This window comes from Anabas testudineus, chromosome 21 (genome assembly GCF_900324465.2).
Source record: "Anabas testudineus chromosome 21, fAnaTes1.2, whole genome shotgun sequence".
Lineage (NCBI taxonomy): Eukaryota > Metazoa > Chordata > Actinopteri > Anabantiformes > Anabantidae > Anabas > Anabas testudineus.
In genome coordinates this window covers 8,831,108-8,853,535 of record NC_046629.1, presented here as the reverse complement: position 1 = coordinate 8,853,535, position 22,428 = coordinate 8,831,108, and the positions used below count along the sequence as shown (strand labels likewise).

Sequence of the window (22,428 nt, the reverse complement as noted above, 5' to 3'; positions counted from 1 at the left end):
ATTCGGACATCTGTTTTTAACGCTGAAGTATTTTAAACAAGCATACTAAAGGGTCCGAGCATTTCCTCATAGCATGAGACAAAGGACTGGCACGAGAGGTAGCTAAATTTAACCAGATGCTTGTTTTGAGGTCTGCCGCATTGCTGGTGCTTCAGTTAATGTTTTTAGCAGGTAGTGTGTTTTTTCTGCTTTCCTTTGTTGCTTGATTTGTGCACTGGAGAATCAAGCTGAGCCAGAATATAATGTTTAGTTACTGGGGAGTTTGTCTGTTTCTAAAATGACATGGTCGTTATATACACTGTATATGTTAATACAGATTAAACTAACAAGAAACAGATTCGAAATAACCAGAAGTGCTCTCTGTGAGCTCATCTTGTGCAGATCTCAGCTGCAAGTTAAGTTAGTTATAAATACAGATGTATGAGTGGAAAAACTGTCTCCTTTTTTTCAGATGGGTCTGAGGCAGAGGAGGAGACAGAACAACAGACACAGCCAACAGAAAAAACAAACACTAGGACAAAACCAGAGAAGAGGAAGAGGGCGACAGAGAAAACAGTGAAGGCCAAAAAGAAGAAAAATAATGAACAGGTATTCTCATGTTGCAGCAACATGCATACAGTGTGTTGTCATTGTCATTGTTTCTGTGGTCTTCACAACATCTGCAGCAGCTGTTGGAAAGATATATGACACAGGGTGTACCTTTACAGCAATGTTAAAAAATAACACAGAATTATACTGTAGATAATTGCTGTAACCAAAACTGAGTGTTGTGCATGTACTGTTTTCACAGAAAGAGTGTATACTTCCTGAAAAGAAAGAGACTGAGGATGAAAAGTCAGCTAAACCCAAAAGGAAGAGGAAGGTGAGTGTGACGGCACCCACTGTTGCAAAGAGAGTCGTCACTGCGATTTATCTGTGAATATTACATGAATACATTTTGCTTTCTAGAAGAAGAAGACGATTACAGATGTCTTGGCCACATCAAAACCGAAACCAGGCTGTCCAGCCGATCTACAGAAACTGATCACGGAGTACTTCTCAGACAAGCGGTCTGTGATTGAGCAGGAGGAGCTCAAATTGCAGGGTGAGTCAGAGGAAGCCCCCTTTAACTTGAAACTTCAATCAATATCTGCTGATCTGTTGACTGACCAAGGTCATTGTCTGCCCTCCTGCATCTTCCAGACTCCTGTTTCCTGTCCAGTAATGACCTGACTCATAGCGTCTCCTCTTATCTAAAACAGGGTGAGTGTTATTTCTAATCTTAGTTTGGACAAACCTTCTGTCATCTGTTACTTCTAAACACAAACACTTCTCTTTTCCTCTCGCTGCTAGTTTGTCCCAAGTGGTCAAAGATGCAAAAGCAGCACACAGCAAAGGGTTCGGTGGTTCTACTCATCATCTGTAGCTCTGCTCTTCGAACCATTGAGCTCATCAAGTAAGTGAAGCACATGATTTTCGTACATTACAACTTCTTAATTACAGTAGATTTAAACGAGTGCTGTTTGTTTTGTTTTTTCCCCAGGCAGCTGACGGCCTTCAAGGGTGAAGCCAAAGCCATAAAGCTTTTTGCAAAACATATCAAGGTATCAGAGATGGCATTTAAAATGTGTGTTTGTGTTGTGTGCAACAAGCAGAACACTCATTTTGGTGTGTGCCTGTTGTCTGTACAGGTGGAGGAACAGGTGAAGCTGCTGCAGAAAGGTGTTACCCACATTGGAGTGGGGACACCTGGTAGGATCAATGCTCTTATTGAGAAAGGTGGGTGTGAGCGCCAAAAGTTCACTTAACAGCTTTTAAAGTGTTGCTGTTTAATGGGCACTTCTTTTTCCTAGAGGGTTTGAGCTTGTGTGCTTTGAAATACCTGGTTCTGGACTGGAACTGGAGGGACCAGAAGCTCAGAAGGATGGTGGACATTCCTGAGGTGATTTACTGCCCCCTGCTGGGCTGAAAAGACCATTAGCTTGTTCTGACTAATCACACTGCAGTACTTGAAGCATTTTATTGTCTGTGGTGTTGTTGTTATTATTTTTGTCACCATTCTGTGATATTTTTTTTATCAAATGTTTTATTAATGATGAAAATTATCCTTAGTTACAGCCACAGTTTGCTAATGAGAAACTTTTTTAAAAGCCAATTAAAGGCCAGGATGAAAGTTGTGTAGTGTGGAAACTTGCATAGTAACTTAAACATTTGCATAAAAATATATTTGCACATTGTAATACATATTGAAGAGATTACAGGTGTTGTAGTAAAATTTAATGTCACTTTATTGTTGAAAAAATCACACATGCTTTGTCTTTTAATCTGTTTATACTTCTTACGTGTCTAAATTATACATCACGTATTGTATCTCTGTCTTTTTCAGGTCAAAGTGGGCTTAATGAAGCTACTGGAAAGTGGTATCTTGACTAGCTGCAAAGTCAAAATTGGACTTTTTTAACAGCATGTTGTAAACTTGTGTATGATCCCTGTGATGATTTGATGTTTAAAGTGCTGTTCTAATGTTCCCGACATCAGTGACATCAGTGGCGGGGGGCCTCATCCTGTTGTTTTCCCTTTCGTGTCAGTGTGAAACCTGTGCTGTGCTTTTTACTCTTTTCAGAGGCTCTGTCAGATGCGTAGTGCTGTTTGTTCGCTCTTGTTGTCCAACGCGATGTCTCGGTGTGATGGATTGAATAAACAGACTTCGAATTAAACCAGCATCCTTTTGTTTGTTTACTCTGACCTTGGAAAGTCCCTCCTACTGAGATTGTGAGGTCACGGGTTTACTTGCCCACTAGGAAGCCCCATTTATCATAACATCCTTTGATAAAGCGTTTTGCTGAGACATAAAACATGCTCTCCAGTCATTTTGATGTCAAACACAAACCTGTGTTTGTCTTGTAGGGAGGACATGCCAAAGACGAACAAAACACGGTCGCAAAGAAAAGGGAAGTAGCAGGAAACTAAATGAGGTAGTTAAGTAAAGGATTGTGGTTAATAAGTAACATACAGCAACGGTCTAACCCGGCCTGCAAGGCCTGCTGGGAAAGTCTCTTGGCAAGCAGAGTTGCGTGTGTGTGTGTGTGTGCGTGTGTGTGTGCTGGGAGATGTTGCCGTAGTAAAGAACAGGAAGAGAAGATAGTAGCGCCTTTTTGATCACACATTTTGGTTTTCGGCTGTTCCTCTTCTGTCCAGAAGCGAAACTCTCTCTCCCATGGGCAAAGTGAAGGGCAACTCCGGGCCCTTGGCTCGCAGGCCAGACAACTCTGCTTTTAAACAGCAGAGGCTGCCTGCCTGGTCTCCCATGCTAACAGCTAACACTGTGCTGCCCTTCTTCTACTTTATGGCTGTGATATGTTTGGTACTGGGAATATGGCTGCTGCTTACAGTACAGAGCACACAGGAAATAAAGGTGAGTGTGTGTGTGTGTGTTTGTGATTGCACTTGCTTATTTAGTATTTAGATATGTTGAAAACTTTGAAGTAGAATCCACAAAGCACTGTAAATGTGTGTTAGAGATAAAGACTGTCCCTTTCTGCAAAACCAATGAGAGTAACAGAGGGAAAGGTCTAAACAGAGACAACCACACTTTCACTTGGTAACGTGCTCTCTCTTGTCTTCTCAGCTGGACTACACAGAGGCTGGGACGTGCGATAGATGTTTTGAAAAGCGTAAAAATGTGAGCAATGCAGCAGAGAGCTGCAGCTGTACTGTGGTTTTTGCCGTGGAGAAAGCATTCAAGGTAAATAACCTGTAGGTCTGTCGATGTGTGACAAATCAAACGAGCAGAATCAAAAGTACATTTGAACTGTTTTATCTAATTCTCTGAAACTCAAAGTCAGTCAGAGACGGTTCAGCGTAGCAGGTGTCGGTTTTCCTGTGTACACATCCTGGCGTGATGTGCATGTCTGATGTCGCATCCTCCTGCTGTTCTAGGGAGACGTCTTTTTCTACTATGGCCTGCGAAACTTCCATCAGAACCTCCGCAGATATATGGACTCCAGAGATGATGGACAGCTGGTTGGTAGGAAGACCAACCTAAAGGTAGCGCCACAGTATATTGTGTTAACATTGTTAGTAACCCTTTCTCACTGTGAGTGTTTTGTGTTGATGTTGGAAGGTTGTTGAACTGAACTGAAATGATTCACACACTGTTCAGTGTCCCTTTAACACGAAGGTGGTCATTTAGTTAATTTAAAGCAACAATTCTATAGTATAGTGGGTATTAAATAGTCCTCCATTCAGAGCATTTGATAAAGGTGTTTAAAGCATTAACAGCAAAATATACAACACATAAAAATACTTTTTATGCAGCAGAACGACGCCTCTCATGGTTACATTTCTAATATTGTCCAATTACTACTGATTAATTACTGTTTCACTTTCAAGTACTCTAAAACGTAACTCCAGCTGTGAGAAAAATGTAGTTTAGTACTAAGTATGTAGTTTCCCTCTGTAATTTAGTGACATAAATGTATAAAGTAGCATAAAATTAAAATACACATGTACCTTAAATTGTACTCTCATAAATCTACCTACAATAGCTCCATTGCTGTTTCTCCTTTAATCTTGTTCCATCACCAGAGCCCCAGTTCATACTGTGAGCCATTTACAAATGACGAGAATGGACTCCCCATCGCCCCGTGTGGCGCCGTGGCCAACAGCATGTTCAACGGTAAACACCACTGTTAGCACACATCAGTCATCACATCATGTCATCTGACTGGTTTGTAACTCGCACCTGTTCTGTCAGACTCCTTCTCTCTCACCTATCATGGATCCAGTGGTGGTTCCACTAAGGTTCCTCTGTTACGACGAGGCATCACCTGGTACACCGATAAAAATGTCAAGTTCCGCAATCCAAAGATTGACAACCTGACGCTGACACAAGTGTTTGAAGGTACACAGACAGGGACGTAACCTCGATTGAACACAAACACAATTCCAGTCATTCCTCACAGTGTGACTTGAGATTTTCTTCGTAGGCACAGCGAAGCCGCTGTACTGGCAGAAGCCTGTGTATGAGCTCGATCCCCTTGATCCGACCAACAATGGCTTCATTAATGATGACCTGATCGTATGGATGAGGGAGGCTGCCTTCCCCAACTTCAAGAAGCTCTATGGGGTTTTGTACCGCGCCAGCAAGCCCTTCACTAATGGACTTCCAACTGGGAACTACAGCATCGAGATATCCTACAGTATCCTTTCGTTGCTCTTAAGATGGATTTATACAGAAACTTTTGTATAGGTTAAAGTAGGTAACACGTCCCATTGTGTGGATTTGATTCCTTTATCGTAAGGACTATTTTAAGACGAAACACTGAGCCTCTTTGTGAACAGGTATTTTCAACCTTGACCTCTGCTTTTCCAGACTTCCCTGTGCAGCACTTCCAAGGTAGAAAGGAAGTGGTGCTGACCACGCTGACCTGGTTCGGAGGTCAGAACCATTTCCTGCCCATTGCTTACCTAGTAACCAGCGGCCTGATCCTATTGGCAGCTGTCGTCCTTACTGTGATTTGGTGGAAGTTTGGAAAGAATGGTAAAAACATGATGGAATGAAAAAGGAGCCACTGGAATCGTTGTGCTGCCTAGACGCTGTTTTAAACACACAACAAGTCCTGGATGAGAAGAACATTGACAGGCAGCAAACGTTAACACAGGCTACAGGCTTTGTTTACTTGTTGATTGTACTTGAACTTTAGCATTTTTAATACACACCATTTTGATCCTGTACTGTTAATATAGTTCAATTTAGTTAAATTATTACATGAACGATTTCTAAAATACGGTCATGGTGTTGAGGCTGCATTTATTGTCTACTGGTAAAACCTACACCTCAGGTAACTTGGATCCTACTGTTAATTCTAAAACCTTTTTTAATTATAGCAGCATTAATGAAACCATGAATATGTAAAATGTGTTATTTATTAAAACTAAGGATGTATGTGTTCCTGGGCACAGCAGTGCTTTGTACAGTGACTCTGAGAGCTGCAACTTCAGAATAGACAAAATACAAGCAAATTAAGGAAACGTAAAGGAGAAATAAAAAATCACTTCACTTCACCCATGCTGTTAGGCTTTCGTACTGCAAATAGCACAGACAGAGAAAGAAATGTCTGTCGGGCATATTCATTTTAACTTTGACTCACAAGTCAAAGGTTTCCCAGTCACGTCCATCATTTTAGAGTCCTCTTGGAAACATTTCTGTGTTGCAAAATTTATATTTTCTTTGTCTATTTTCTTGAATTGAGCCCTCAGGTTCAACATGATTAGGGTTTGAGCTACAGTAAATCTCATCAATGTTTTGCAGGTATGTTTGCTACATCCAGCATATTTTATAGCATGTTAGCATGCTAATATTTACTAATCAACACAAAATACAACCGAGTCTGATGAAAATGCCATAAGATTATTTTTTATCCGAATGTATTTATGAAGTCTGTATGTGTTGGCTGTGTGTATAAGAATATAAAATAACTACTGAATCAGTTTTGATGATGACTAAAGATTGTAATAAACCACTATTCTTTTTAAAAAAAACACTTTATTTCTCTATTTACAATCAGTGAGAGCCAAGTACGTACAACCGTGTTGTAACCAGAGAGCAACAAATCTCTGGATATTGTTCTCGTTGGTTACTGAGCACCAAAGCACGATAGGTGTCACAGCTGTGGGAACAACACCTTCCCTCAGGTGAAGCTGTTGTTCTGTAAAAAAGGTATAAAGCAGCTCGATTTATTGTTATCCGTCTGCACTCCTGCCGCCGAGTGTTTGGTCAGGTCAGTACCACAGGTGGACAGGAGAGGAATGCAGTCTACTGGTGCTACAGACAATGACTGAACACATCCTACTAAAACTATGAGCCACATCATTACCAGCCCATAAAAAAACAAAAAAAAAACAACACAGGACTGAAAATGAAACGGCTTACGATGCACATAGATATAAGGAAGGAGCAAGTCACACCCAAATGCATTATGACAGACCAAACACCCATTTGAACACGAAACAATCATCACGATGCACAAATAAACACACAGTAAACTATGAATTTTCAGCTGTAACAGATTTACCCATCTACATCTTTTCTCTGCACCTTTTTTTTTTGTTTTTGCTCGAACATTTAAAACGGTTTTTCCTACTTTAAGACTGTTTAAAGGTTTATTTGGTTAAACTTACAAAGTTGGCACAAATAGGAAATTCAGATCTGGTATGAATCAACATTGCATAAACAGAAAAGGCAACATTTGGTCTCAAATACTGAAAGTGTTCACTTGATCGACTCCTGATTGGCTTCTGCAAATTCATGCACACACTCACACACACAACATCTGACATGATTCATGTAAAACTACACCAGTGCAACCACAATGCTTTTATCTGTTACCAGTGACGGTATTGGTGGGCCATTTTTCTAAGGAAAGACTCAGCAGGATGTGAAATAAAAATAAATATCAGTAAATCATGAGAGTTTGAATAGGTTTGCAGTAAAGGAAATACTAGAACTATACACAATTTCAAGTCATGCTGTTAAACAACGTAAGACAAAACGTACCGTGGAAAACTTGTTTCTCTAAAAAGCAGGAGATCTTTGAATTTCATTGGGGGCTGTTTTTGTGTGACATGCATTTGATTGATTAAGAGAACCCATAGATTTGATGATTGTGAGCACATTTCAGATGAACCTGGTTCAGTATGTAACAGAATAAGAACGGGAATCACAGTTTCACACAATGCGAGAACTACAAAGAATCACAGAACAGGGACAAAGTCTTTATCGAACAGTAGTCAGTTTTCTCCCTCTCTTCCCTCCTCCCTCTGTTCACACCTGGCACAAACACATTCATCTGTGTGGTTTCAGTGATAGGACTGTAATGGCACTACAAACGCAGACTGTGGCCATGCAGAAACAATTAGGCAATACAGACATCTCCAGATGAATCTAACGCTAAGGTAGTGTTCATTCAAGACTCGAGACCAGGCTTCGGGGCTCACAGGTTTACATCCCCTCCTTTAACAACCCCTCTCACTTTGTCCATTGGGTTGTGCTGAGCAGTGAGGAGCAGATGAAGACCATGTGAATCCCAGCTCTTCAGCTCTGTCCCATTGGCTTCTGAGTGCCTCTCTGAGGCACCTGATAGGTGAGATCCTCAGTGGGTGTGACCTGTCCAGTGGCATTCTTGGGTGTATCGTACGCCGACCTCCCTGACTGGCCACTTTCTGTCCGTGTGAGCAGAGAGGTGGCTCCAGCACCCTTGAAACTACACACAGTGGTAGGCTGGCTCAAAGCGGAGCCCCCGGCTGGGTGACAACCCATGTCAACCACGATGGGTGTAGCGTATTCAGATCCTGAAGCAGGCAGGGGCTCTGCATAGGCGTGGTATAAATCTGGTGAGATGGGGGCATCATACAGGTCTGGATCTGAATACCCAGGGCCAGGACCCTCATCTGGTTTAAAGGTTGAACGTGCACCTAATGTTGTGACACCACTCACCAGCGGCTGGGCATATTCTGAAAAGACAGCATGCCATGAATGAACGTGGCTTAGTTAGTGTCCACAGTCAACAACGTGAAAACAGTTCTTTGAAATGTGACTCAGCTTCACAGAAACAAGGATTCTGGGGAACCGTCTGGCTTGTTGTTGGACTTACCAACAGTGATTTGATACGGTTTTAAAGACTCTATTACTGGATATAAGGATATGAATAACAATGTCCACAAACTGATTTAGGAAAACAAATTTTAAAATAAATGTTTTGCAACTCACTCAGCTTTTTACCCTCTCAAAACAAGTTGCTTGCGTTAAGCACATTTGGGTTCCTCATCACGTTTCACAGTTTTTACCTGCAGGCTCAGCGTGTAGTCGTGGTACCGCACCTCTCCCAGCTAGCCGACCAACCTCACTGCTGCTGTACCGAATGGGATCTTCAGATTCCACAATTCTGGACGGCAGCAGCTGCTTCATGCTTTTCCACCAGTCTAGAGCAGAAGCAGATGGGATTGCACAGACCTGCACCAACATATTCACAGAACATACATATGTATTCAACTGAAACGCAGAGCAAGGACATACCTGTGCGATCCCAATGAGGAAGATCGTACGTTCCCTCTGAGCTCTTCTTCCTATGAGGAGAGAAAAATCGTCATGTCAACGGAACTCAAGTCTTCGATTTTACGAACCCACGATAACAAGAAGACTTACCTGTTCTTCCAGAGCCAAGCACAAACTGCAATCAGGATGAGAGCAGTCAGAACCATGACCAACACCGGCACCAGAACTGCAACCAGGGCCATGTCTGAGAGCAAAAACACCACAGTGAACACCACATGATAATCCACTGGGGACCAAACAAGCGTTTTGTTAAAAAACTGGACGCACCTTTGTTGGTGTGGGGGGGCATAGTGGTGTTTCTGATGTCTGGGGGGTGACTGGTTTGGCCAAGGTGAGGGGGGCGTTTGGTTCCGTCGGGAGGTGGAGTATGACGAGAGGGGGGAAACATCCTGGGCCCCGGCTTTGGCCTTACTGTAAACAAACGTTAAAAACATTTAAAATCTGTGTCACTGAACTTAAGGTTTGTTTCATCCGTTTATCAGCTGCTCACCTGAAGTAATTTGGCAGCCGAGTAGCTCCAGTTTCAGGGCGATCCTCTGTTGCCATGATGTGGGATTTATCCTCACAAACCGGGCTTCAATCGGAGGAATGAAGTTATTCCTCACTTCATGCAGGTAGTTGACGTTGCCTTGGAAAATCTAGCATCAAATGAGAACAAATACTCTAAATGGAGCTAGAGATTAAAAGTGCAGTAGCAGCATTTACTAGAAAATCAGCTTGCCAGAACAAAAGCACAATCCTCCATAACCCTAGCTGATTATTCTTCAGCTTGGCAAGCTAATAACCATTTCTGTGTCTGCGAGAATCACAGCAGACAGCAGTTCGTAGACAGCGGTTTCAGGCTCACAACTCAGTCACTAAATCCATATCCATTCATTATTAATGCCCAAGTGTCCGGACTTGTCTACCACAGCACTTAACTCAAAGCACTGACTGCTCTCATTTCCTGCCATAAACATCTCTTAGTCAATAGCAGTTGCTATGGAAACATTCCAGCTATGTGTCCCTGCAGTCTTCTAAAGTGACATTTTTGTCCATTTGCACAAATTTAAAGGAAAAAAAAAACTAAAAGCCAGTGATGTAATTGTCGAGCAAGCGTGGTTTATCGATTCGGTGATTGTATTACCTTGTCTTGCGTGGAATTTGCTTCCCTGTAGATGTACCACTGCTTGCCATCATTACTGTACAGGACCCGGTATGTTGAAACGTAATACTGGTACTCTCTCAGGGTAGAGCCTGTGGTGAGGATTCCTGGATTCATGGACAGCACAAACAAGATGAGGTACAGGCGATTAGTGTTGGATTTAACAAGACTGGGGCTGATTTCAAGCATATTAAAACCAGAGGAAACATTTTTCTGGAGGCTCTTATAGACTCATAGTTGATTCAGCTCTATTACCTGTGATTCTCTTCTCCCGCTTCAGGTCAATCTGCAGCCACTGCTTCACGTCACTCTGAGAAGGCACCCAGGGTAACCCTGTCTTTTTAAGCCGCGCCCCTGCCGCCGACCACTCGCTGTTCCACTCCCACACAGACGAAGCGGAGAGCTGGGTGTCTCCAACACCACCAGACTCTAATCCCAGAGTCCCATAGCAACCTGACAGCACAGAAATCATTACCACCTTAAATATCAACAAAGCTGAATGAGATTAAAAAAGGTTTAATATACCCTTCTTCAAAAAAACAGCTCTATAGCTCTACAGCTTTATAGAAAATATCAACTCACCACTGGTTTTGAAGGTGAAGAGGCTGTTTGACAGAGTTCCTCTGAGGAGACAAGTGTAAGATTAGATGATCTGGATTGTTTTTTGTTTTTTTTTACCATTTTTAAGAATAGCAGGTGTAAACAACCATTGTGTGTGCTGACAGGTTTTTGTCTTACCCAGTGGAAGTGACATTGTTAGCCAGTGTGCCCTCATAATGAGGGATGCCTTTGCTGCTGACCACACTGATCCTCCCTCCTACAGCGTTGGACACTACACCTGCATGCACGGCTGCCACACACAGAGGAGAGGACTGCAGGACAAAAGAAGACAAAAAGAAAGATTAGGCTGAGAGATTCTGGATATGTTCTGGCTGCATAACAGTGCATCTGACAGACTGTGAAGATTAGGAAATTAGACTGATAACAGGTTGAAAGGCAGCGCTAATAATACACAATATCGATGCTTGCTGCCAGTGCAAGTACAAGGTGCTCTATTAGTCCATTGTAGACGGTGTAGTGAATCTCTGATCAGGACTGCTTAGTGATCATACTGGAGTTAGATGGCATCATGTGATGTCATCACTGTCAGTTTAGTCTCACCACCTGTTGTTTGCTTTTTGTGGTGAGGCAGAATGACTCCACTAAAGTTTGCTCAATGTGGTTTTATGTTTGTTTGTGCTGGTACCTTGGCAGGTTTGGGCCTGTCAAGGACGCCCAAAGCTTTTCATATTCAGTGCGGTGATTAGTTTGCATTTGCTGAAACAAATCGTCTATTCAAAGCCAAACCAGCTTTATGGGAGTGAGGATGATACATGTCTAGCAATAAAATGTGGCAGATTTGAAGGCTGGTGGCGTCTGTTTGTCAGTCATGAATTTCTACTACGGCAAATGAGGCAGTGAGTGTGAATGTGTTTGTTTCTTTTTTACAAGTATGCTTGCACACCATTAAAAGCAATAGTAGGCAATATACAGTACATCACACAACTCTACAAATATAAGCCTTCGATGTTTGAAGTCATGGTAGAATGACGGTACAGAAAAAGGGCATTTCATAACAAAAAGACTGAAACTTTCGAAGACATCCACTTCATTTCTGTAATTCATTTTAGCTCCATGCTATTACATTTTGCACAAAAAGAAGGCTGTAGATTTTGTCCTTCATCACTTACACGATCTCTTAACAATCGCTATAAACTGGAACCATGATTACCTCAAGTGAAAACTGCTTTAATGTTCATGTGAGTGGGTGCCAATTATTTTTTAAGACGGACGTGGAAAACTGCAAACCTATCCTCTAATTTAATGCTGCCATATCATTTGGTGTGGTTGTTTTCAGGTACATGATCAGGAACAGGCTGTGCTGTGAGCCGTTAACCTTCAGACCGAGGCAGATAAAGGCTGATGAGTCAGCATGAAGTCACTTCTCTGTACAGAGAATACTCAGTGGCGTTGCTAATTATTCACTGCAGGCTGCATTCTTGTCCAAACCTGCTTCCACATCACTGAGAAATGGACAAAACTCGACTGCACTCTGACCACAAGCTCATTCCCATGGACAGCTGGTTGAGTGAGGTGGAATTTTATTACTGGGAAAGACTCACACTGGAATTCACAGCTGACAAGATTGTGGGAAAACTCTGGTGACCCACAGAGTGACAACCACACAGACACATATTCATGCACACTCACAGCAGTCAAATGCTGCCACAAGCAATCAACACTTGTCCTGTGACTGTTAAACTTCCCGAAAACACATGCCACATCCTAAAGCTCACCATACCAAACCACTAACACAAACACAAAGCGCTGCTCCAAACCGCCGCACCCTGCCTCCAACAGAGGAAACCGCACGCACAAGGCATATGAGTGGAATATGAAAACATGAATACCAGAGCATGAATTATGGTAAAAGATACTAACGCAGAATTAAATGAGCGAAGCTGCAGAGTCTGTTCTGGGTGGGGCAGCTGATCTCTGTTTGATACAAGCTGTTGGAAGTATGCGCCACTACTTTATCAGGCCTCCACAATCACCATAATATTAGAGCCTAGTGACACACACACCCACACACACACACTCCTCCAAAACACAAGCATGAACGAATCATATACAACAACAAAAAAACAGGGATGCAGTCAAAGACTCCAACTTCTCAATCACACTGACTCACTCAACACACAGCTCTGAAGCACCCTCTCACAGCTGGACTGGATTAGAAGTTTATTATTTTCAGCCAAACTATTACCTCAGCTCCCTTTTCACCCTCTGACCCTGCCCCTCCTCTGCTCCTATGGGGCGCCTCCCACCCAGCACTCCTCTCTCTTCTCCCATCAGCCAGCAACGCCCCACCCTGCCTCCCTTCTTCTAAGAAAAACCTCAATCTCTGTACATGAGGTCATCAGTCGGTGACTCGGTGCCCACAGATCTCATGCACAGTGGGAGTGCTGTGAGGTCATCAGTGTGGGACACGCACACCACGTAGCCAGGGATAGCTTACATTAGAAATAAAGGGAGGTCCTTACTGTATCAAACTAAAAGGTACAGACACAGGACAGTAACGGATGTTGCCAAACAACACCAACATTACAACAGGACCTTGAAAACATGAGTAAACAGACAGTGATGATTGAGTGGACATTTTTTCTGCAAAAATACTTTATCAGGCGGAAGTGAATTGCAGCTGTGTAATGCCTGATAAGAAAATGATGACTATCCAAATGTACTTTTCCTGCAAGGTGTAATGTCAACAGCTCTGGTGTTCCTACTTTTAGTTTTCTTCACAAACTTTCAGGAGAAAGACCATGGAGTATTTTGTAAACTAACAAGACACCAGCATGTCTAACAAAATATTCTCACCTTAAAAGTAATTTTAATCAAATATAACAATGGCAATATTGAACATTTAGAGTTTGCATGTATGCTACTTCAATATGCAACTAGTCAAACAATATGTAACGTCAAGAAGGATCATAGCAAGTAAGAAAGGTGCAGCCTAGTCAAATTGTTTCTAATAAATCTTAATGAAAACAGCTTTAGACTTGTAGCACTCACCTCCCTGTAACCATTAGGTATAGTTCCAGAAATCTCCTCAGTTGATGTTAGGCAGCCGGCTGGACAGTATTTACTGAGAAGAGACAGACCACAATGAATATATGTCACAGACTGATCAATGCACAAACATCCACAGATAGCTTTATGTTATGTACCTGAACTCTGCCTCAGAGAAATCAGATCCTTTATCCAGGCAGGTGATAAGATCTGAAAAGGCAAACAAACAGTGTCACAACCGGTTTTTCTGCTCGTTCTTGTCAACGTATCACTGCTTTTTAATTTCTGTTTTGCTGCAACTGACTACTTTATGTCAGGTATAGGTATATTATATACATTTATCGTTTTAAGTAATTAAAGCAATGAACAACAGTCATGAAAGGTTGGCATTTTAATAAAATACAACAATGACGTTTGTGAAATGTTGGAGGTTCCAATTGACAAGTATTTCAGTGATGACACACAACACATAAGTCCAACAGGAAAGTGTGGGCGGCTGGGAATTTCACAAAACCCCTTTGGTGGTGGTCATTCCCAGTGAGTCTTGACCACATTATCATAAAACCCTCTATCTGGTAAACCAACCTGTGAGTCAAACTGAGAAAAGGCTCCAACCACTGCAAGTCGCAGCGTCGACTGATGTATTTATCTGAGCAAACTGTCCGCCCACGTACGAATGTGATCAGTTATGGGAGAAAACATGAACTCCGGTGGAAAAATAAGACACACCGACAGACACGTTTGCCTGCCAGGGTGATTCAGTCATACCAGGATGACCAGTACACAATTATCCTCCTGCGCACACGTCAGTGCCTTCCTCCTCTGTGGCTTCAAAAATCTGAAGTCATTGAAAATGTCCACTCTTCAAAAACAGAAATCACACATTACTTATAAACAACAATTAGTAAAATAATGAGAGATGTTGTCTGCCAAGTTTGAGACAACATTCAAAATATGCATCAGCCTACATACACTACAATAAAAAGTTAATTTGTGTACCAGCATTGGTAAATATTTCTCCCATCAAATGTGATGTAGTTGGCCAACATTAGCCGTACTAACGTTACTTCTTCTACAAACCACTTTCTAGATTTACTTCCTTCAGTAAGTGTTATACTGTTTTTTAGTAATTATAAAAATCTATGTAAGTGAATTCTCGACGTATCTACAAATCTACCAACTAGTGTAATGACGATTTGCAAAAACGTTCTTTAATAGCAATGTGCTACAATTATCGCTCTCACATTACCATCATCATCATCATCATCATCATCATCGTAATGTGATGTGCAGTGAGAACCGCTGGCAGCTGCTCACAGAGAGGAAGCTTTTTAATAATACCACAAAATAATATTACTTTCCACTTCTGTCAACTACTCTCAGTTCCTCTATTCTTTGTTGTCGCCTTTACTGTCTTCGTGCTGTCGTTGACTTTCTTATATATTTTATTAACCACACTTTACTGAAAACCAAGCAAATGCATCTCCTCATACATGGACAAACGACAGACACGTCTACTGGTGAGCACAATCTCAAAAACAGCTACTAACACATCTGCTAGTGCCACCTCTCTGAACTCTGTGCAGCCTATTCTGTCATTTAGGAAAATACCAAATAAAAATCTGAATGTGGGACACAAATCAGGTCAATGAACCCATGAAGACCTTCAATTTCACCGTATTTTATGAAATGCTGTTGTGTTTTTTGTGTTGTAAGTGTTGCTGTGCACCTTAGCACCTTAAAACCACTTTAATAACAGTACACAACAACCACACACTAAGTAATTCACACCTAGACATTGCAGTTCTTCATATCAACATACGTCCAACCAAGAGCAAAACCACGAACTGTTAATACATCACAGTAATCACATTACTGACCAAAGCAAGCTACTCAGTTTCACTACTTATTGATACTGTTTTATTCAGCTCAAGCTTATGAAAACATTCTTTTAAACAACATTGGCTACTTATTGTCTTCAGTTACTGTTGTAATACTTGCTTTATATGACTTTGTATATGTACGTGTGTGTATATCTATGACAGATTATTGTTCCTTTTACTTATGGACACCAGGAAGAATAGCTGTCACATGAATAACAGCTAATGGGGATTAAAACAATAAAAACACTGAAATATGGAGAGATTTAACAACACACAAACACTATCTGATCTGTGTCTTTTCAGGACAATGTAGTAATTTGTTTGTAGTAACACACTAAACGAGGTGGTGCAGAATGCAACAGCTGAAATAAGACTCACAGTAGACTTTGACCCAGTTAACAACACAACACATGCACAATCTCCAAAGTAACTTTTACACCCAGGGCCAAAACAGAAATGTAACCAAGCTGAGCACTGAGGTGAATTTAACAACACATCATTCCTGTCTGTACTTTTATCACATAAGGTCCCTGCAGGCTGGGACCTACGGGGGAAACCTGATGATACAAAGGTGGGACACAAGCTGGCAGAGCTCGTTACCTGTGTGCTCGGTGGTGGAGTAGGACAGGTAGAATCCACGTCCAGTGTGGTGGGTCCCACTCATGAACTGGACAGTGACCTGGTTGCCGGTGGAATTGATCAGCTCCTTAGTCTTTAGGCCCAAACCGCAGTATTTTGCTGTTATCAGGCACATATAAAAGAAAAAAATAGGTAAAGAAGATGCATTACAAAAATAATCTTAATTCATTTATCATATATGACATATAATGCACCATAAACTACCATTAAAGTAACTGAATAACCATACAGAATGCAAGTAAATTTTTTATAATAATAATTAAAATCATAATACTTCTAAATTTGATTAATTCATGTCCCTTTGGACAAGATGAACAACACTTTTTGCGGTGGCTTTACAATAAAAAAGTAATAATGGGTCTCTATAGAAAGCAGCAGGGTGTAAGTCATAAAGCCCACAACCCAAAAAAATAAACAAATACATAAATCAAGGCCTGTAGCCTGTAATTGTTACACCAATAGCTAGTGACGTAAACTCTACAGAAAACATCCTCAATTATAATTTCTGTTTCTGTTTGAGCATAGTTTACATACTAGAAGAAGCCGGAAGCCTTGTCCCGTAGCCATCGACTTGACTTGTCAGTGTGTTTACATGCACTGAAGTAACCCTGTAAAGTTCTTATTTCTAAACATCATGTAAACATATACTTCAGGCAGAGAAAGGATTCATTTGACATCAGTATCAGTATCTCTTCAGGTTGTACATTCATATATGTTTAAAATTGTATTAGCATTTAAAAGCCATGGAAACTGGTCAGATAGAAATCTGATTATTTTTCAGCTGTGTATGAAGCAGGTTCCACAGTAAACAGGCTACTGCATAATATACATTCTCCAGATTCAATAATCTTGTTTCCTTTGTAGGAGACCTACGAGCGCGACGATGCATAAAGACTGAAACATGTTGTCTGAACTATCTAGAGACATGATATAAAAGTAAATATGGGGATAAGTACACTTTTTCAGACAAATAATCTCCTGGAAGAATTTACTAAATACCCACAAATATATGTGTAAAGAATAAATAAAAAAATAGTGCTCAATCACATCGACAAGTGGTTATAAATATCAAAAGCCTGATGTATTTTAAGTGACTTTCCCAAACAGAATCAACGCCTAAAATTCAAGGTTCAATTCAAGGTTTAAATCCAGCGTGTACTTGTCAGTCTCACCAATCTCACTCCTCTTAGGTCCAATGCCGTTGTGGAGGCGGAGGTAGCTGACCTGGCAGTCACTGTCCTCTATGTCCAGCTCAGCAAAGTGAAAGTGGATCCTGCTACCACGGGGCACACTGATCTCCCACTCACACACTGTGTTGTTCGGGTATGTCCCCGGGTAACCCAGAGAGGACAGAGTCCCACTGGTGGGGCCAAGTACACTGGGGCCACAGCCATCACCTGCAGGAAAACACAAACAGAGAGTGAGGGAAGAAACAGGAAGCCAGCAGTAAAGCACAGATGGGGGGTGCAAGCTGGAAAGATAAGCCTAAAGCTAGAGTTTTGTTTAACGCAGCACTTTTTCACCAAATCTATGTAAACTGGATAACACGCTTTCTCATTTCTCCGTGCCACAGAGCTCTGACACATCACCGAGCCAGGTCTTTCATCACAATGGCTTTAAGCGACTTTCAATCTATGAACCATAGCATGCCACGTAGGGCTCAAACAATTAGTAGGAAAAGTGGTGAACAGAAGATTTATAAGGAAAGTATTCAGATAATCCTCTTTTAACAATACAAACGCCAAACTTTAGCTAGTTTCACCTTCGTCAATGACAAATGTCCAGACAAAACAAGTGAATCAGAACTATACACTTGTTTAATACAAACATTAATCAGCTTAAAACTGTTTGTAAATGTGGGGTAAAGAAAATATAAGGCACCTTGGGTGTCATCAAACCAACATAACTGGGTTCATTAGAGTGGTAAGCACTTGGTTAGGGTTAGGTTTATAGACAAACGTCTGGATCCGCTGCAGAAAATATTCACAAATTCAGGCAAAAACATCAAAAAGAGGATGTAGCTATGTGTTATCAAGGGCCACATAATGAACATTCAGCATAATTTGATAACATTTAAATTCAACTTTAGAACATTTATGCCTTTACTTTAATAGAAGAAGCTTGGTTTTTTTTTGTGGTTCAAAAAGCAGATATGTGTTGATGTCTTGGACTCGTGGATCTGAGATAACACTCAGCAGTCACGCTTCATGGTGCTAAGTGGATGTTCTGGTAGGATGGAGTTATGTAAGAGCCTCAGTGGACACTGTCCAGATGAACAGAATAAAAACAAGAGTGCTTCCCTGTCTGACTCACTGATGGTGCTGAACCACTGCAGGTTGCATGAGTTACACCTCATGCTCCAAACCTTTAAAATGCTGTCTCCATACAACATTAGAGGATTCCAATTAGAAATCTCTGCTGTAGTTGATTGAATTTAAAGTTATGACAACCAGTGCCCACGTGTTTACAGTCATACCCCCAGTAGCTGCTACCCCACCCCCATCCTCTGACCACCTGAGGCTGGCTGTCGGCTCTAAAAACTGCAAAATGCTCGTATTTAGGTGCAAAGTAGTGGGGAAATAAACCGAAAACAATCAAAACACGCTGCTTTTACCGCGTCTGTAGCATTAGTTTAATGGTACAACTTTAAAGTGGACAAACTAGACCGACAACAAGGCCACAAGCTGCCAAATGTGCCGTTGTCTCGCCCCGAGTGCCAGACTCCGTTTAAAAATGTGTCAATTTAAAAATGTCCAGCTTCACAGAGTTGGTAAACAAGCCACACATCGTGTCTTTAAAAGTTTAACAAATCGTTTAAAAGCCTGGGGTCAATTCGGCAAGCAGCTAGGGCACAAACCAGCAGTTATTGCTTTATAAACATATCTTTTTCAGAACCGGTTCGCCTGGTTTAGCTACACCCGTGTTTCACCTAAAAACACCGAGACGGGCGGCGGCAGGCGCCGTAAAGTCCACGCACCGACGGCCATAAGGTAAATGTGGAGGACAGCAAGACCCCACAGCGGCTCCAGGTTGCATCTAAACCTTCTAAACCCTTTGAACCAGCATGGCCGCATGTCTCTGCGGCTGCCCTCGGCTCCTCCGGTTGTCACCGCAGCTGTGTGGCACCAACCTTTCTGGGCTCGACAGTCTTCCGCGGTGAGGATGATGAGAATCGACAGGACGAAGACCCCGGCCCCTGTCGGTCCCCTGCCCACCATTACCGCTCTGCCCATAGCAGCCTGCAGTCTGAATGCATACTGGTCGCTTCGGGACCGGCTGCACCGCTTCTACCTGTCCCGAGGAAAACTGCACAAAGCCCCGCTCCTCGGCGTGTCCTGGTCCTGGTCCTGGTCCTGGTCCTGGTCCTGGTCCTGGTCCGGTCCTCCTCAGGGGGTCTTTACCTTTCCTTTCTCTATCCAGTGGTTGGTTCTCGACAGTCGAGCCGTGGAGGTAACAGCTCACACACACACACACACACACTAACACACACACACATCCAATCTGTGTGGAGCTACTTCCTCCACCCAGGCTCCACCTCCCAATCTGGAACCGGGAGACCCGAGTCCCCCAAGTGGTCTGAATGATCCCAGATTTAGCAGCAGCCAAAGCGGGATCACCATCTGGGTAGCCTGCAAAGTGCAGTGGGGCCTTCAGGAGCCACAAAAACCAGCAGATCCACATGAATTTATTCTAACAGCTGGTCGCATGTTTGTGAATTTGTAAATATCATCTTAGACTTCATGTGTGGGCTGCAACTTAATATTTATTAATCTTTATTATTAGATTGTTTATATAAAACAAATCAACACTGGCCAAACTGATGATCAAATGCCTAATTATGTCCTAGCTGGTACTTTGTAATTAGAAATTTAGATTTGTAAAACATGTTTATCTCTATGACTGAGTTCGATCTTCACACAATCAGCACACCAGACGTCAACATAGTTTAAACTGTGAATTTATTCATATCAATTTGACCAAAACACCTTCAGTGACTACATATTTTAAAATGTATGACCAGACCAAGCATCACCAAAACTCCATGTTGCATGTTTACATACAGTAACAACTATTAACTTTACTCCTAAAATCTCAAACATAATATAAAATTATTCTAAATTTTTCTACATTCACACATAAAGCTGGATAAATAAAGTAGAAAACAACCACAGTCTGTTCATAATTTAGCTGAACATCTGCCCAGGTGATTATTGTATATTATCCAATGTGCCAGGACCGATCCTTTACAATGAACATTTCTCAGTAAAGACAGAAGGATGTTTGGCAGAGAAGGGTTATAAATTAGAAAACACCTTGCAGCTTTTCATCTCTTTTAATGTAAATGTCTACATTTATTTTTTAGACGTGTTATAATTTGATGTCTTCTGACTTCATGATATGAATGGACGAATGATTGGATTTGTTCACACACTTCTTTGTTTGCTTTGTGTCTAGAGTATTAAAGTTTAGCCACACGGGGGCAGACTACAGCGAAATCATCCCTGACCAACGTAATTACTTCCTCATTAACTTCTGCCTTTGGAATAACATTGAGATAATGTTGATAACTTTGTTAGAAAAGCTCAGGACGTTGTATTTCAGAACGTAGTCTAACCATCCGGGGTCTTTTTTTTAATTTCTCTCTACAAACTACAAATCTCTGGCGCAGCTCTGATCATCAATTAATTGTTGATCTTTCCGTGCAAGACACAAACAAAAGAACCCGAGTGAAACAACAGAGGGAAGTGACTACGCCAGCTTTCCATGGAAATGGAAAGGATGTGATGTTGGTAGTGAATGTGGCGTAAGGCCTCACTCATATTTTCACAGTGAAACAACAGCTCACATTTTACAGTGTATTGACGGACACCATGTTAAAATCAACCTAACCATTGCATTGTTAGTCATCCACTGAGACTTATGTAACGATTGTGTGTGTTCCTGGAACTCAGCTGTTATAAAGTTTAAAGATCTGTGTGAGCTAATGAACTTTATTACTTCATTAATATGTTGGCCTTGGCCTGTCTGCATACCCAACTCTATCCCATTGGTTGTTAGAAACTCAATCTAACACATACACACTGATTATGATGACTGGGTGGCACACGTTACAATACATACATACAATGTGAAGAGACATGTCCAAGAAATATCCACTTTTTATTGTTCAACAGTAAACCCTCGCTTGGCAAAGACTTCAGATGTGATGCAACAGTCAGTGTAACCAATGGTAACATGCAGCAACAAACAGTTTTTAGCCCGTAGCCTCTGATTAATGTGTCGGATGATTCAGAGGCTTTTTTTTTTTTTCATTCTGGATGCATGTGTCTCTGTGTGTGTATGTGTGTGTGTGTACATCTGTGAGGCTGGTGGCAAATGGCCATGAGTGTGTAAGAAAGTGTAATGTTTAGAGAAGCAGCCAGATATTTACTCATACTGAAACTGTCCACTTCTACAGTCTCTCCCAAACACACCCGTTGCCTCTGTCTTTCTTTTTTACATTCCCTATCTGAATATGACACATGTGCACGAGGGGAACTCCACCAGATCCACAGTGGTAGGCTTATCATGACACTGTAAGAAGGACATTCTTACAAATTCCCCAAAGAGTCCAGCCCCATTTATAAATATAACTTTTTAACACTTTGTTCTTATCCTATTAAACCTGTGTGCAGAAGTGGTGACCCCTTCCCTTTGGGGTGAAATCATAAGAAGAGTACTGGGTTAAATTAAAGTACAAAATAAAATGTATGACATGTTATTGCACATGTTGCTGTGACTTCACACAACTGTTATGGTGTAAACTTTTAGTAATAACAGAAATGCAAATACACTACTGACACCAGCATGAAAATCCATGGAGATTATCTATGTTCAATGAGAATCTAGCTAGAGTATGTGAGGTAAAAGGAAAAACTTCAGCCGGAAAAAGATACCCGTAGCAACATGGGTGGAGGCAACAGATGAAGTATCTATCAATCCCCTCTAATTAATATCTATTCATCTAATAAAAATGTTATTGGTGCAAAATGATGTTTACAAACAGTCAAAAAATTATT

The 22,428-nt window shown here is 41.5% G+C and overlaps 3 protein-coding genes across 4 annotated transcripts; 2 read left to right on the top strand and 1 right to left on the bottom strand.

The window, feature by feature from the left end:
• Positions 1-405: 405 nt before the first annotated feature.
• On the top strand, positions 406-2,696 carry cmss1 (cms1 ribosomal small subunit homolog). Of its 2 annotated transcripts, none has more exons than XM_026377205.1 (9): positions 406-588; positions 791-862; positions 952-1,084; positions 1,183-1,242; positions 1,333-1,435; positions 1,523-1,583; positions 1,671-1,758; positions 1,833-1,921; positions 2,366-2,696. In XM_026377205.1, the coding sequence occupies exons 1-9, from the start codon at positions 421-423 to the stop codon at positions 2,438-2,440; spliced, it is 849 nt and encodes a 282-aa protein (XP_026232990.1). In that variant the 5' UTR covers positions 406-420; the 3' UTR covers positions 2,441-2,696. The 2 variants fall into 2 exon arrangements, with proteins under 2 accessions (XP_026232990.1, XP_026232989.1); XM_026377204.1 differs by having other exon boundaries at positions 949-1,084.
• A 78-nt stretch (positions 2,697-2,774) lies between these two features.
• tmem30c (transmembrane protein 30C) lies at positions 2,775-6,883 on the top strand. Its single transcript, XM_026377202.1, has 7 exons — positions 2,775-3,394; positions 3,608-3,724; positions 3,919-4,026; positions 4,567-4,657; positions 4,736-4,882; positions 4,968-5,180; positions 5,354-6,883. The coding sequence occupies exons 1-7, from the start codon at positions 3,197-3,199 to the stop codon at positions 5,539-5,541; spliced, it is 1,062 nt and encodes a 353-aa protein (XP_026232987.1). The 5' UTR covers positions 2,775-3,196; the 3' UTR covers positions 5,542-6,883.
• Positions 6,840-20,013, bottom strand: dcbld2 (discoidin, CUB and LCCL domain containing 2). Its single transcript, XM_026377201.1, has 15 exons — positions 19,500-20,013; positions 17,542-17,766; positions 16,331-16,468; positions 14,006-14,057; positions 13,851-13,923; positions 10,977-11,110; positions 10,821-10,861; positions 10,494-10,691; positions 10,221-10,345; positions 9,585-9,732; positions 9,362-9,505; positions 9,185-9,278; positions 9,056-9,105; positions 8,827-8,961; positions 6,840-8,493 (listed from the first exon to the last, which is right to left on the bottom strand). Exons 1-15 carry the CDS (start codon positions 19,600-19,602, stop codon positions 8,075-8,077), a joined length of 2,079 nt encoding a protein of 692 aa, XP_026232986.1. The 5' UTR covers positions 19,603-20,013; the 3' UTR covers positions 6,840-8,074.
• Positions 20,014-22,428: the final 2,415 nt, after the last annotated feature.